This window comes from Pongo pygmaeus, chromosome 6, assembly GCF_028885625.2.
Source record: "Pongo pygmaeus isolate AG05252 chromosome 6, NHGRI_mPonPyg2-v2.0_pri, whole genome shotgun sequence".
NCBI classification, from domain to species: domain Eukaryota; kingdom Metazoa; phylum Chordata; class Mammalia; order Primates; family Hominidae; genus Pongo; species Pongo pygmaeus.
In genome coordinates, this window is record NC_072379.2 from 63270587 (window position 1) to 63285910 (window position 15324).

General features: G+C 46.2%; 1 protein-coding gene across 1 annotated transcript in view; it reads left to right on the forward strand.

The window, feature by feature from the left end:
• The first annotated feature begins 667 nt into the window (after nucleotides 1–667).
• Nucleotides 668–15324, forward strand: part of IGF2BP3 (insulin like growth factor 2 mRNA binding protein 3) — a 155870-nt gene continuing 141213 nt past the window's right edge. Inside the window, exons 1-2 of the mRNA XM_054494847.2 lie at nucleotides 668–1582; nucleotides 2976–3036. Of these exons, the coding sequence (XP_054350822.1) occupies nucleotides 1408–1582; nucleotides 2976–3036 (236 nt within the window). The 5' untranslated portion in view covers nucleotides 668–1407. The remainder of the gene's footprint in view (nucleotides 1583–2975; nucleotides 3037–15324) is intronic.

Consider the following 15324-nt stretch of genomic DNA (forward strand, 5'->3'; position numbering starts at 1 on the left):
TTTACCGACTTTTCCCACTTTGACTTTTCTCCTCCAGCGGCCCAGGCCCCCGACGACCCCAGCCCCTAGCCAGAAACCTCCGCCCCTGCACTCCCCTCCCCCACCAGTGGCCAAGCCCGCCCCCGGCCTCATTTATCCTGGAGCCTTTTCTGAATCGCGCAACCAATGGCAAACGCGAAGCCGAGAGCCACCGCGAGCGCAGGCGGAGGCGGAGGAGGTGTCGCCCAGACACCCGCCCAGGACGCTGCGGGATCCCATCCCCCACCACCCCGGGCCCGGGCCGCCCCTACTCGCGCGGTGCCCGGGGCCCGAGAAGAGCGCACAGGGTGGGGCGCGTCGCCCGCCTGTCTTGCCCCCACCCCCTTCCCCCCTCACCCACTCCCCCACCCCTCCTCGCAGCATTTCCGTCCCTGCCAGCCTTAGAAACGTGCCTGCGGCTTTGCTGGGGTTACACTTCTAATGCCATTAAAGCCACCAGGCGAGTTCGTGATTGTGACTCTGGCTTTGTTGTTAATAACCTATTTTGAAAAATCGAATGATTAAAACTACCGTAACTAGAGCTGAGGAACTGCCTGTTAGTACCTCTACCCATTTCCTCATTTAAAAAAAAAAAAATCAATATTCCAGCCCTCCCTTCCAGGATCCGCCCAGACCAGATAACCCTTTACAAACTCGAGTTGTGACCGTCAGCGCCCCGCTTGGTGCCGGCTGCGGTTCCTTTAGCATTTTCCTTCTTCCTCCTCCCCCTTCTCAGAGTCCCTCTCCCAATCTCGTTTCCCCTCCCCCTCTTCCTCTCGCTCGCTTTTTTTTTTTCTCCGAAACCCACTCTAATTGAGGCTCTGGGATTCCTCACGTGAGACGTTGATTTGTAGTTTGAACACGTGGCTCATTCAAAAAGCCGGACACTCGGAGCGGATTTTTTCCGCCTCCTGCGCCTTCCTCCCTCCTACTCCTCCTCCTCCTCTCCCCTCCCTCCTGCCAGTCACCCTTCTGGGTTTTTTATGGGGAGGCGGCGCCTGCCTCACGTAGTGTGATATTTTCACAGTCCGCTGGCCGAAGCCAAAGGGGTTGGGAAGGAAGAGACAAAAAGTAGTTTTTTCCCCTCCTCCTCCTCCTTTCTCTTGCTAATCCCGCCTCCTCCTAAGACTTAGGAAGACTGGTGGATGCGTTTGGGTTGTAGCTAGGCTTTTTCTTTTCTTTCTCTTTTAAAACATATCTAGACAAGGAAAAAACAAGCCTCGGATCTGATTTTTCGCTCCTCGTTCTTGTGCTTGGTTCTTACTGTGTTTGTGTATTTTAAAGGCGAGAAGACGAGGGGAACAAAACCAGCTGGATCCATCCATCACCGTGGGTGGTTTTAATTTTTCGTTTTTCTCGTTATTTTTTTTTAAACAACCACTCTTCACAATGAACAAACTGTATATCGGAAACCTCAGCGAGAACGCCGCCCCCTCGGACCTAGAAAGTATCTTCAAGGACGCCAAGATCCCGGTGTCGGGACCCTTCCTGGTGAAGACTGGCTACGCGTTCGTGGACTGCCCGGACGAGAGCTGGGCCCTCAAGGCCATCGAGGCGCTTTCAGGTGGGCCCGGGCCTGGCCCCACCCGGGCTCTCGCCCCAGCCCTGCACCGCCCGCCCAGACCCACCGGGTGGCTCCGCGGGCCCCAGGCCCGGCGCGCTGGGGGAGCGGGGGTGAGGCCTGAGCGCCCACACCCACGCGCGTGGGGGCCGGGGCTCTCCTCAGCTACGGCTCCCACTCCGGCCCGCGGCTCTGCTTCCCCGGCCGGGGTTTGCTGGGTGAGGGCGGACGCGCTGTCAAGAAAGCCCCGGCGCTGGCTAAGGGGGGCGCGGGGCTGGGGGAGGCGCGCTCCCCCAGCGCCCCGCCCGGGCCCAGGCGCGTGCTCCAGGCCCCGGCACGCTGGGCCTCGGGGGCCGAGCTAGAATGCCCGCCTGTGCCTCGTTCCTTCCTGCTTTCCTCGGTCGTTATTTACGGCGCTGTCTGTGCTGCGCCCTGAAACCCCCGGCCGTGGAGAACGGAAAGTGGCCTCGACCCTGCTGCCGAGTGAGACCGCGGGGCTGGTGCCTCGCACAGGCGGCCCCGCGCTTCCTCCCCACCCTGCGGGAGGAGAGAGTGTGTGCCCGGTTTCCCCGTTCCACCTCCCCTGGTCCGACGAGCGATAGGGGCAGGTGGGCGGGGGCGGCTGGTCGCTTGGAAGGGAGTCGCCGCCACGCACCGGCCGCCCGCCGCTCTCCGGGCCCTGGCGCGGGGCTGCGGCCTCCGGGTATGGCTCCGCCAGGGCGAGGGACGGTGCCGGGCGGAGCAGGACTCCCAGGGGGAAGGCTGCGTTGGGGTCCCCATGGGAGCCCCGTGCCTTTCGGCTTCCCTTTTAATCAACTCAGACGTGGTGCGGGCGCCTCGCCGCCCTTCGCGCCTGGTTCAGCCTGTGCCGAGCTGCGCCTCTGCCAGTTCTCCCGTTCGGTCTCCCCTGCCGTCCCCGACCCTTTCCCGCCACTCTCTGTCTTCCCGAAGCCCACCGCTGTGTTCCCTGCAGGTCTGGGCTGAAGCAGAGGGTAGGGCCACGGCGCCCCCTCCTGAAGAAAGCCAGGGGAGCCCCCTGCCCCGAGTCTGCCCTGTGGAGCGTGTCCAGGGCGGTGAGAGGGTGGTGGGCCGCGTCCCTCTTGCGGGCCTCGTAGTGTTGGTGGCCCCCAGGGGTGGGTGGGGGAGGCTTGGGGACTGGACTGATAACCAAGTAGTGGGCCCGCCAGCGGACCCTGCTCCCCAACCATTTGCGAGTTAAATGCCCACGCCGCTCGAGGGGGTCGGCTTCTCTCTCCGCCTGGAGCCGCGTCCGGGCCTCGGGGGCCCTTCGGGGGCCTCAGGAGGCCATTTGTGTCGCCGCTTGGGCTGTGCGGGTCTTTCGGGCAGGGAGAGCCGCTGAACTCGGCCGACCGTCTCACTTCTTGTGTGTCCGCAGGTAAAATAGAACTGCACGGGAAACCCATAGAAGTTGAGCACTCGGTCCCAAAAAGGCAAAGGTGAGCTGCTGCTTCTGTTTCCCCCGCTTCTGTTCTCACTCCGTTATTGGGTGGAGAGACTCAGCTGAGAACTTCTTGTCCTCTGGTGCTTACCCAGCTGCCGTGTGGCGTGGTGTTCCGGTCTTTTCCCCTTGCTTTTAAGTTTATGGCGGGGGTGTGTGTGTTGATGATGCTGGGTAGGAATTGAAAGCTTTTCTGTGGCCTCTGCCGCGGGATTATGGTTATTGGTTACAAAATCTCTCGAAAGCTCACAGCTGAATGTCCTCGGTCCGAGCGGGTCAAATTGCTCCCACGGGAAATGGGTCCCAACAAGCAGTTTGGGGGGTCTGCAGGGCTTGGGAAGCAGCGGATGATTCCCCCACCCCTCCAGGAGCAGGAGAGGCGAAAGCAGCTGCGGACACGCGGGGGTCCCTCCTTTCCTTCTCTGTCCGGGGTTGGGAGGCCGTGGGCGCGGCCGACTGGAGAGGAATTTGCCTCTGCCCTGTGAGCTCGCCAGGGGTATTGGAACGCGTGCGTAAACGCTGGGGCCTCTTTGGCCCAGAAGTGCCTTTGAGTCACTCCAAAGTTCTACAGGTTCCTGCAATCAGCACCTTTGTCTCCCCGCTTTCCACCCCACTCCTCCTGGGTACATTTTTGCTTACAACCACCAAAAGATGAAGACAGGAAGATTTGTACTACTTAAGGAGGGGGATTTCTCGTCTCCGAGATCATGTGTGTAGTATGTCGCTTTACAGAATGTTTGCAGACTGTTTTAGCCTCTGAAGCATTTTGGAGATGGCTTTTTCCCTTTTTCTTTTTCTTATGAAGCCTTATGGAGCAGTGGAGACTCCTTTCCTTTCGCTAGAGCAGGCCGGATTCCGGCTCTATTTTTTTGTTTTGTTTTGTTTTTTAAAACCTTCAGCCAACTCACACCATAGGTTCCGGCTCTAACTGCAATTGGAAAGGCACTGCTCCCTCCCAGTCGCACCGGGGTGGGCCTCTAAGCCTTTCTGGATTTTGCAAGGTGGGGTTAGGGTTTCTGCCTGCCCCTCTCCCAACCCCCCAACTCCCAACCTGAGCCAAACAATAAGCTGAAAGTTAATTTAAATCAGGGCTGCGTGTATCTGGTTAGATATTGTTGAGAGAGTGTGTGCTGGAGAGCAGGAGGGTTTGCTATGCATTTCTCTGGTGCTGTGCAGAAATAGATGGCTACAAAACATCTCATCTGTATGCCTGTGTAGATTTCAGCTCTCTTCCCAGGCAAAGCATTTTCATAAATCTTGTTTTTAAGGATGAGTTGGTTTGGATTTTTCTTGTTCTCATACTTAAATTTCATTAAGATAATTGAAAGGGATTTGAGTGACCGGATAGATTTAGTTGTAGTTGGGAATTTTGGTAGGGGTCACATTATTTTCATATAAATTGAGCTTAGTTTAACAAGAATTGAAAATCGAGGGAGAAGTCATATTCCCCTAAAAAGAAGCTTAAAGCCATAGCCTGAATTGGTTAGGAAAAAAACATAAGCCCATTTTACAAATTCTAATTGTTATTATGTTTGGTCAGTATGTCTTAATTTTGTTAAAATGTTGAATAAATAAGCAAATGGTTGTGCCTCAAGGACTGGCATTTTAACATTTGAGAGAGTTTCTAAATTTAAAAATGAAATGTTTTGGATTTTTACAATTCATTGAGCTACATGTAAATACAGATTACTGTGCCTTCCCCTGCTGCTTTTCTTTTGCTAACTGATGGGAATTTCTCCCCAGGTGTAGGGGATTAATTTTAAAACATTACCTGGTAACAACTGCCTGTTTTATTCTTAAAAGCTTTTGCTTAGTCCAAAAGCATATATATACTTAGTTACTTGTTACTTTATAATAAACAGGAGTTCCTCTTTAGGAAAGCACATAAGGTGTCACCAGTGACAGCAAGTATTTATCCATCTATCTTCAGTTTATTAACAATGTAGATTAAATTTTCAAGTTCATTAACATGCTCAGGATTTTAAATGATATAGTACTATCTTACTAACAAAGTAAACAGGGATGAGAACATTGGAGATTTTTTTTACCGATAGAACAATCATGTTCCTTGCTTGTGTTGAAATGTCTTAAAAGTAGAGCCTTTGGCTGGGCGCAGTGGCTCACGCCTGTAATCCCAGCACTTTGGGAGGCCAAGGTGGGTGGATCGCCTGAGGTCAGGAGTTCGAGACCAGCCTGGTCAACATGGTGAAACCCCATCTCTACTAAAAATACAAAAATTAGCTGGGCGTGGTAGCGGGTGTAGGAGAATTGCTTGAACTGGGGAGGTGGAGGTTGCAGTGAGCCATTGTGCCACTTCACTCCAGCCTGAACAAGAGCGTGAAACTCTACCTCAAAAAAAAAAACAAAAAACCTTTTTTCTCTGCTTCTGGAAATCTATATTACAATTATTTTAACTGACTCTTGGAGCTGTGATGCAGTTTCCCATATCTGGACTGTTCCACCATTTTCATGGGCTCTGGAAGCGGGCAGAGAAGGCATCAGGGTGACCACATACCCAGCACCTAAGGGAAGGTCAAGAGGTTGTACTGACTGATGGGGGTTGCTCTGATAGTTGAATGCCACAAACCAATCCTTGCCAAGCCTGCTGAACTTTAGGGTGGAGTTCTTTCTGCTTAGCAGTCATTTCATTCCATCCCATCATCATGTGGGCATCTGAGGCAGGCACACCCACATGTGCAGCAGTGACCTTTATACTTGATATACAAGGCATGTCAGGAACCTGACATGGAGAATGCACGCTGAGATGGATGAATGGGCTTGCGCTAACTAAACAGGGGAGCAGGCCCAGGAGGTGATTGGAGGCTTGGCAGGCTGGCCTGGCTTTGACTTCCAGTGGAGCTTGGGGGGGACCCTTTCAGGAAGGAGTAAGGTTGAATTTGGTTCAGACCAAGCTTAGCTCCCAATTACTGAGGTCTCAAGGGAATGTGGAAGGAATGTGGCTTTTCTGCATTCAGATACCCCTCAGTTGGGGAAGATTATAGCAGTTACTTTACAGACATTGAAGTCTCCTGCAGCTGGACTAAAGAGAAGATTGCATTGGATATCTGTGATAGTGTTGCACTTTCTATTCTAAATACAAAAGATACAGAACATGAAGACTTTGACTCTGAAGTATAGGCTCAAGTTTTTTCCCTCCACCTTGGAGGTAAGGGTGGGTGTGGAAAATAGTTGGTACTTGGAAATGTAGCTGAGTTTGGTTGGAAGAGCTGCTGGTATCCTGTGGGGCCTTGTTTGTGCCCCTATGTGATTATGTAAATAGCACTGATGTCCTTTTTTGTTGTGTTGTGGGCTGTTGGGCATGGGAGAGGGAAGAGGAAAATTGCTGACACTGGGGAACTGAGAGGATGGTGGTTTTAGTTCAATTTCCATTACTTTTTTAAATTATGAAAATAGTTTTTCATATGTTCAGTTTTTTAGAACCTAACCTTTTTTTTGTTGTTGCTGCCTCCTATGTGATGAAGAACCTAAGCATATTTTTATTAAACTTCCTCATGATTTAGCTGTTGGCATTGTTTAGGATTATGTGTAGCAAAAAATACATTTGAAGAAAGGAGAAAAAATAATAGGATATTATAGTTAATATTTTTCTAGGCAGGATCCTTTATTTTTTTCTTCCTTTCAGGGTAGGATTTTTTTTTTTTGAGATGGAGTCTCGCTGTGTTGCCCAGGCTGGAGTGCAGTGGCACGATCTCGGCTCACTGCAACCTCTGCCTCCCAGGTTCAAGCGATCCTTCTGCCTCAGCCGTCCTAGTAGCTGGCATTACAGGCATGCGCCACCATGCCTGGCTAATTTAGAGTAAGATCTTTTAAAACAGACTGTGGTGCCTAAGCTCAAACGTTCTTTTTTGTTTGTTTCCTTAAAAAAAGAAAACAGTGATAGTTGCCCAACACTATGAATGTATTTAACACCATTGAATTGTATTCTTAAAAGTGATTAAGATGGTAAATTTTATATGTATTTATCACAGTAAAAGTGGGGGGAATGCAAAAAAGAAAGAACTTATTTCCATATTAGTCTTGTGTTTAAAATGTAAATTGGATAGAACTTATAAAAGTCATCGGGGTTTTAAATCTTACTTTAAGTGGCTATTTAAAAGCTAGTGTTGCATTTTAATAGGTGTTAAGGATAGAATAGGCTAGTGTCATGACCAGCAACGTGCCCATTAGCCAGGGCACATGACCCTTCAATGCTGCCTCCGACTTCAAAGTCTTAGGACAACAAAAGCTGTTTTTAACGTAGAACGTTTAAACAGGTATGAATAGCAGTGGTACTCCTTCCTTATCAGTGTGTGGCTTGGTGAATCTTGTGATTCGGGAAAGTTTCTCACACATGCAGAGACTTGAGGTTCTGAATGTTAGGAAACTTTTTTGGCTGGTTAAATAATTATAAACTAGGTTATCTTTGGAGTGCTCAGTTTAAGATCAGCATGGGATTGCCTAAGTGGTTGTAGCTGAAAAGATTTTTTTTCCTAATTCCATATTTTCTCAAAACAAATTCAGAGATCTTGAAAGATTTCTTATTTTGGTTTTAATAAGAGTTTAAAAAAATTAGATGCATGTTGATAAGTAGCTTCTGCTGTATGGCTGTCCACAGTAACCCTGAGGAAGATGTTATGGAAACATGACGTGTGCCTGGAGGCAGTGGAAATCGAGAATCTTGGCTTCTGTTTCTGGCTTTCCTTTTGATTTGTGTGATCAGTTACATTCTCTTTTCAGGCCAGATGCCGTTATGATAAACTACAAGGAGTATATAGTATTTTGTTTTGAGGTTTTGCCATTGTGCTCAAAATAAATAGGTTATCAGCTAAGGCTTAAAACTATCTTTTGGAATTACAGAGATCTGGGGTTTTTCCTGTAAGGAGCTTGACTTAAATTTTTCTCTGTAGCTCTGTTGTTTTTGCCTGTGTACCTCTTTCATGCAGTCAGCAAGGGGGAAATGATCTTTGCCATGCTTTGAAACTATTATGAGCGACACAAGTTAATGTGTGGTTATAGGATTGGGATTTTGTATTAAAGTGAAGCTGTCAAACTACCTTCATGTATTTGAAGTGACTCCATTATACTTGTTTTTAGCAGCATCCAGGCAGCAACTTTTCTAGCAATAACGAATTTTTGGAAGGTGTGAGTTATCCATTCAGTAACTCTGGTGGTTGGTTTGGTCTGGGAGGAAGGAGAGGCGGAAAGACGAGATGGTTAGCTGTGCTATTCTTAGCTGAGTTTCCTTTATCGACTGTTGCCTCTGATTCAAGCTTCCAGAGTCATAAGACAGGAGGTGGCAGTGTGGTAGCAATGACCAAGGGGTAGGATTGGTATTCTTAGTTAAGATCTCAGCTCCATAAATCTGATGTTACAAATTGGCTTGGACTGCCAGAATTTTGCTTGAAGGCTGGTGGCAAGCATACATAGTTTTGAGTGTTCCATTAAAATTAAGGGTGTAATTTATCATGGTCTGAAATTGCTGTTTGGCAAGTATTCAGTATTGGTAAATAAACACAGTTATAAATATTGACATATTTTGTGAATGTTATTGCCCTGAAGGGGACTACATAGTACATAAACTATAGATATTTTAGAGAATTATCCTGAGACCATATAACTTGATTAGGAAATAGTTTAAAGTTATTGTAGAAATACTCTTGGGCCAGGCGAGGTGGCTCACGCCTGTAATCCCAGCACTTTGGGAGGCCAAGGCAGGCGGATCACGAGGTCAGGAAATCGAGACCATCCTGGCTAACACGGTGAAACCCCGTCTCTACTAAAAATACAGAAAAATTAGCTGGGCTTGGTGGCGGGCGCCTGTAGTCCCAGCTACTCGGGAGGCTGAGGCAGGAGAATGGCGTGAACCTGGGAGGCGGAGCTTGCAGTGAGCCGAGATCGCGCTACTGCACTCCAGCCTGGGTTACAGAGCAAGACTCCGTCTCAAAAAAAAAAAAAAAAAAAAAAAAGAAATATTCTTAGAGGAATCTATTGAACTATAAGCTTGAAAGGAGCCTGTCTTTAGAATGTCTGGCATTATTGCATTATCATTAGTTGTTAAGGGAGCTGATCCTATTGTGGTCATGGTGTATCAGTTATCTATTGCTGCATGAACAAACCACCCCAAAACTTAGTGGCTCAGAACAATTTATTCTTTCTCATTCTGTGCTGTTAGGCGGTGGTTTCTGATCCACATGTGTCACTCAGGTCCATTACTAAACTGGGCTAAAAGGACCAGGGAAACTTTGCTGATGTAACTGGCCGTCCTTGTAACCTTTCTCCAAATGATATCTTATTGTTCAGAAGAAGCTGGAGGTTTTTTTTTTCCTAGCAGAGTTGACTGATCTTACCCTAAGTGAAAATGGAAGCTGCTAGTCTTCTTAAAGGCTGGGTTCAGAATTGGCACATTACTTCTGTCACATTCTATTGATTAGGGCAAGTCATCAGGGCAGCTCAGATTCAGGGGAGATATGGAAATAGACTCCATCTTTAGTTGGTAGAGTGGCATGCATGTACCAAGAGAGAGGAATTGATGGTGGCTATCTTTGTATGTCATCTTCCACAAATTGAAGGAAGGGTAGAGTAGTGGTTTCAAAATGCTTGCAACAGAAAATACCTGAAAATTGCATTTAGCACAGTTGTAATATTCTGGCAGGAGATGATGTTACTAGCTTTGGAGGTGTAATGAGTAGTGGCTATTCTCTGTATAGCTGTAAGGAACAGCCAACAGGATTTGCTGATGGATTAGCTGAGGAATATCAGAAAAGTGAAGAATGACAAGATTTTTTGGCCAGAGCAACTGGGTGGAAGATGGTGCCATTTACCAAAATGGAGAATATTGGGAGAGGAGCAGATTCTTGGGTAGAAAACAGGAACTTTGGTTTTGATATGGTGTTTCTAATACTTACTAGAAATTTAAGTGAAGAAGGTTAGTAGGCAGATATATCAATTTGGAGCTCGGGGAGATAGGACATAGAAGTGACATTTGGGGACTTCATTAGCTTGTGGCATTTGAAACCATGGAATTGGACATGATCATCAAGGGACTGAGCCTATGGCTGTAGGATGAAGGAAAGACCAGCAAAGGAGGGTGAGGAAGGACAGTAAAGGAGAAGAAAGCAAGCAGGGCAAACTGTTTCTGGGAGATAAATGAAGAAAGCCTGTGGAGAAGGAGGGTGTAATCAGCTGTGTAGAATACCACTGAGAGTGATGTAGATGGATGAATAAGTGAGTGGGGGTGGTGTTAAATCTCGGCCTTCTAGCTCTGCTGTAAATAGAAGGAGAACGATTTACAAATTTTGGAGCAACCTGGGATATAACCTTTCTTTCAGAATTCATTTACTCAATTTTTGTTCATTTTCTTACTTTTTTATTTATTTTTTTGAGATAGGGTCTTGCTCTGTTGCCAGGCTGGTGCGATCTTGGCTCACTGCAGCCTCCGCCTCCCGGATTCAAGAGATCCTCCTGCCACAGCCTCCCAAGTAGCTGAGACTACAGGTGCGCACCACCATGCCCAGTTGATTTTTGTAGTTTTTGGTAGAGGCAGGGTTTCACCATGTTGGCCAGAATGGTCTTGAACCCCTGACCTCAGGTGATCCGCCTGTCTCGGCCTCCCAAAGTGCTGGGATTACAGGCGTGAGCCACTGTGCCTGGCATTTTCTTAGTTTCTAGAAGTATCTGAGTACTTATGTATCTGTTGGAGATGGAAGAATCTCCTTAGTAGATCCTCTGACTCAATGGACAAGGCTTATTTGTGACAAATGACGACTGATCTACTCTTTTTTTGAGATGGAGTTTCACTCTTGTCGCCCAGGCTGGAGTGCAGTGGTGATCTTGGCTCACTTGCAACCTCTGCCTCCTGAGTTCAAGTGATTCTCCTGCTTCAGCCTCCTGAGTAGCTGGGATTACAGGCACCTGCCACCACGCCTGGCTGATTTTTTTGTATATTTAGTAGAGACAGGGTTTCACCATGTTAGCCAGGCTGGTCTCGAACTCATGACTTCAGGTAATCTGCCCACCTCAGCCTCCCAAAGTGCTGGGACTACAGATGTGAGCCACTGCTCCTGGCCAGTTGATCTACTCTTGCACTTTTTTAACATTTCTGGTGAGTGTGAACTCACTTTTTTTTTTTTTTGAGACAGGGTCTTGCACTGTTGCCCAGGCTGGAGTGCAATGATCACAGGTGTAGACTACAGGCACATGCCTCCTCACCTGGCTAATTTTTTTTTTAATTTTTAGTAGAGACGATGTCTTGCTGTGTTACTCACGTTAGTCTTGAACTCCTTGGCTCAAGCAGTCCTCCCACTTCGGCCTCCCAAAGTGCTGGGATTACAGACGTGAACTACTGTGCCCGGCCTTCACTTTCTTACAAATTCATTCTGCTTTCTTATTAACATAACATTGGGGAAATTGTCTGAACCTATCTTAGGTTCCAAAAGAGTGTAGACCAAGTCCAGTTCTTCTTCTTCTTCTTTTTGAGTCAGAATCTCACTCTGTTGCCCAGGCTGAAGTGCAATGGTACGATCTCAGCTCACTGCAACCTCCTCCTCCCAGGTTCAAGTGATTCTCCTGCCTCAGCCTCCCTAGTAACTGAGATTACAGGCGCACACCACCACACCCGGCTAATTTTTGTATTTTTAGTAGAGATGGGGTTTCACCATGTTGGCCAGGCTGGTCTTGAACTCCTGACCTTGTGATTTGCCCACCTCGGCCTCCCAAAGTGCTGGAATTACAGGCGTGAGTCACCGCACCTGGCCCCAAGTCCAGTTCTTCTATATGGTGGTCTAAATGCGTGATTTGACAAGCAGAGGTTGAAACTGTTGGCCAAAACATTCATGGATATCATGAGCCAGGTTTAAAATACCTTTATCTGGTTATTTTAGGACACTAGCATAAATTAAGTATTCCTTCCATTTTGTTCATAAAACTTTTGCTAAAAGAAATACAAGAAATCTTTTGGGAGGAGCTAAATTCCCTCATTTTTACATTTAAAAAAATCTGGGCCTTGGTAAAGTAGCATGCTTCCCCAATTATGAATCCTGTCTTTGGTCACAATAGTGACCAAAACTATTAATCAAAAACTGGGTGATATGTTAGATCAGTTGATTTTGAGATAGGGGACTTGTTCTGAATAACTCCTTTCGAGACTTTTCTGCTGTCTATGCAAGTCCTTTGATCAATAGAGTACTACTTCCAGGATGTATTTAAATATTAAAAGAAAGGAAAACTAATAAAAATGAGATAGCACAATAGATGCTTTACCAAAGGATTCTCCATAGAACCCTGGGAAAAGCAACCTGCCCGAGGTCCTCCAGATAATCACGGGAACCCATTGCCAGGTGCTGCAACTCTGCCTGACATCATCCTTCCCATTTAAGTTGTCCAAATCCTCAAAGTAGCTTGCACAGGAGCCCAATCATGTTGGCAGTGGCAAGTCAGAGCAGAGATGTCCTATTTCTTGCCTTCTCTAAGTACAGAAATCTTGTTTGGCTTTTTTGAAGGGTTGATTTATCTTCTTTCTTTAGGAAAAAGACTCTAGTATACAGGTAGTCTGCGCCCCAGGGCTTATTATAGAATAAAAACATGGATATCCTGTTTTAAGACAGAAAAATGAGACTTTTTTTGTTTCAATTTGTTTTTTAGTAGCTTCATGTTAATATAAGTGGATTGCGGAGAAGTTGGAGAGGGGCCTAAGGAGATACGAGGTTAGGGCAGAGGGCATGGAGAGGTAGATGTCACGGCTTTGTCTCAGGAGGCTGATTGTGGTTCCTGGGGATGTGTTCTTAGATTGCAAGAGGTAGAGGTATCTGGAGTGGAGTCCACGGTGTCTGTCTGTCTCAGCTTGTTATCAAGTTTGGTATGACCCTGACTTGCAGAAAAAAATGTCTTGAATGTGAGATATTGCTGAGGAACAGGAGAGTAGGAAGGAGAAACTGTGCTGAAACCTCTCGATGGGGAGACTGGTTGCTTGCCATATGTGTCCTTGTTGAACTGAAGGGAAAAGCCAGGAGGATGTGGGATATGAGGTCTAGATCTGGGCTTGTTTTGTGGGATATGAGGTCTAGATCTGGGCTTGATTTCCAGCTCCACTTACTAAATGCATGATGTAGCTTGAGGATGAGGAATTTGAGGTCTTGGGAGGTTAGAACGGAAATGATGCTTCATAGGATCCTGTTGGACAATGTGTGTAAAGGATGAATACAGTGTCACCCAGTAGTCATTCCAGTGGAAGCCGTTGTATTTTTCTTCTTGAGATTCAGATGGGGAAGCTGGATGGATGTAAATAGATTTGATGGTGATAACAGAAACATGGAAGATCTTTGTTCTCTTTTGGGATGTGGACTCAAGTAATAATCTGTGGGTGGTGTGTTTTTAATTTACAATGAGCATGTATTACCTTTTTTGTTCAGATACAACATAGATACAACAGATTGTATAAATATTAAACAGGTTGATAATTTTTACATGTGTGCACATTCAGATTAATTCAAAATACATAAAATGTGAAAAATGTTTTTCAATCCTCTCTCTAGTAGTTCTCAGGGCTTGCTTACACTGGTTGCTGAATATATTTTCTAGAAGCTCTATGCATGTGTCCACAAACATCTTTGAATATAATAATGAAATCATACTGTTTATAATTTGTGCTTTTACTAAATAATGTATCCTGAAGAATCTTCAATGTAGATACAAATAGTTCTCTTTTTTAACCAACAGATGCATTGTTCAGCATAGGTGTGCAATAATTTAGCCATCCTTTTCATAGTAACTTTATTCAAGTGTACCTACGTGTATGCCATCAGACTTCTTGTTGAGAAGTTTTTAATTTTTTTTTTTTTTTGAGACAGGGTCTTGGTCTCGCCCAGGCTCGAGTGCAGTGGTGCGATCTCTGCTCACTGAAACCTCCGCCTGCCGGGTTCAAGGGATTCTCATGCTTCAGCCTCCTGAGCAGCTGGGATTACAGGTGTGTGGCACCATGCCCGGCTAATTTTTGTATTTTTTGGTAGAGACGGAGTTTTGCCATGTTGGCCAGGCTGGTCTCGAACTCCTGACCTCAAGTGATCCTCCTGCCTTAGCCTCCCAAAGTGCTGGGAGTATCTGAGTGAGTCACCGCATCCAGGTTGAGAATTTTTATAACGTAAATTCTTAAACTGGGAATTGTTATGTCAAAAGATGTGGACATTTAAATTTGAAAGCTCTCTGAAAAACCTAAAACTAAATTTCTTCTTTTTGTTTTCGTTTTTTGAGACGGAGTCTTGCTCTGTCGACTGGGCTGGAGTGCAGTGGCGTGATCTTGGCTCATTGCAACCTCTGCCTCCCGGGTTCAAGGGATTCTCCTGCCTCAGCCTCCCGAGTAGCTGCGACTACGGGCGTGTGCCACTACGCCCAGCTAATTTTTGTATTTTTAGTAGAGACGGGGTTCACCATGTTGGTTGGCCAGGATGGTCTCCATCTCTTGACCTCATGATCCCCTCGCCGCGGCCTCCCAAAGTGCTGGGATTACGAGTGTGAGCCACTCACTGCACCTGGCCTCAAAACTAAATTTCTTATGTTTGACATGATTAGTTATAAGTTTGCCAGCAAAGAGCTTCTTTCAATGAAGTGTGCAGTGAGACCATTTGAGTAAGAACTGTCTCATCAAACATGGAGGACTATATAATTGTAGGAACACACTCTTCTACCATGGATGTGCTAACTCTGACAAGTCTTTGCCCATTTCATTTGTGCCCCTTGTATGTAAAAATTAAGTAAAAAGCTGTAAAAATGAAGTTCTGATACCTTATAGCTAAGATGTCTAGGACTCATGCTCTCCCGTACTTAGCACCTTAAATTTTGCATCCTACTTCAGAAACTAGCAGTAGTTTCTTGCGGAGGAAACTTCAAGAAGGTCCACATTTTGAGGAGGAATTTGATTAAGAATTAGCTTCCAAAAGAAGGTGCTACTCAGCTTTTGGTCCTAGCAGGGCAGATAATGAGAGAATCTAGTTAAGAGAACCTGTGGTAATAGTGGTTAAAAAACAACAACAAAAAAATGCTGGTTGAAAAGTGACTGAGCTCTCCCCAGAGGTCTTTTTTTTTTTTTTTCCCAGCTGGTTTTGCAAAAAATGGAGAAGCTCTTGCTTTTTCTTTGGAGAGTTAAGTGCAGTTGAAATTTTTAGTTTCTGTATTTCTTGTATGCGAGTTTACCTATTTTTGCATTTTTTGAGTTTCTGAAATGACTTAATATCTTATGTAAATTTTTAGTTTAACAAGCATAGATTAAGTGCCTGTGCTCATAGTTGATTCTATG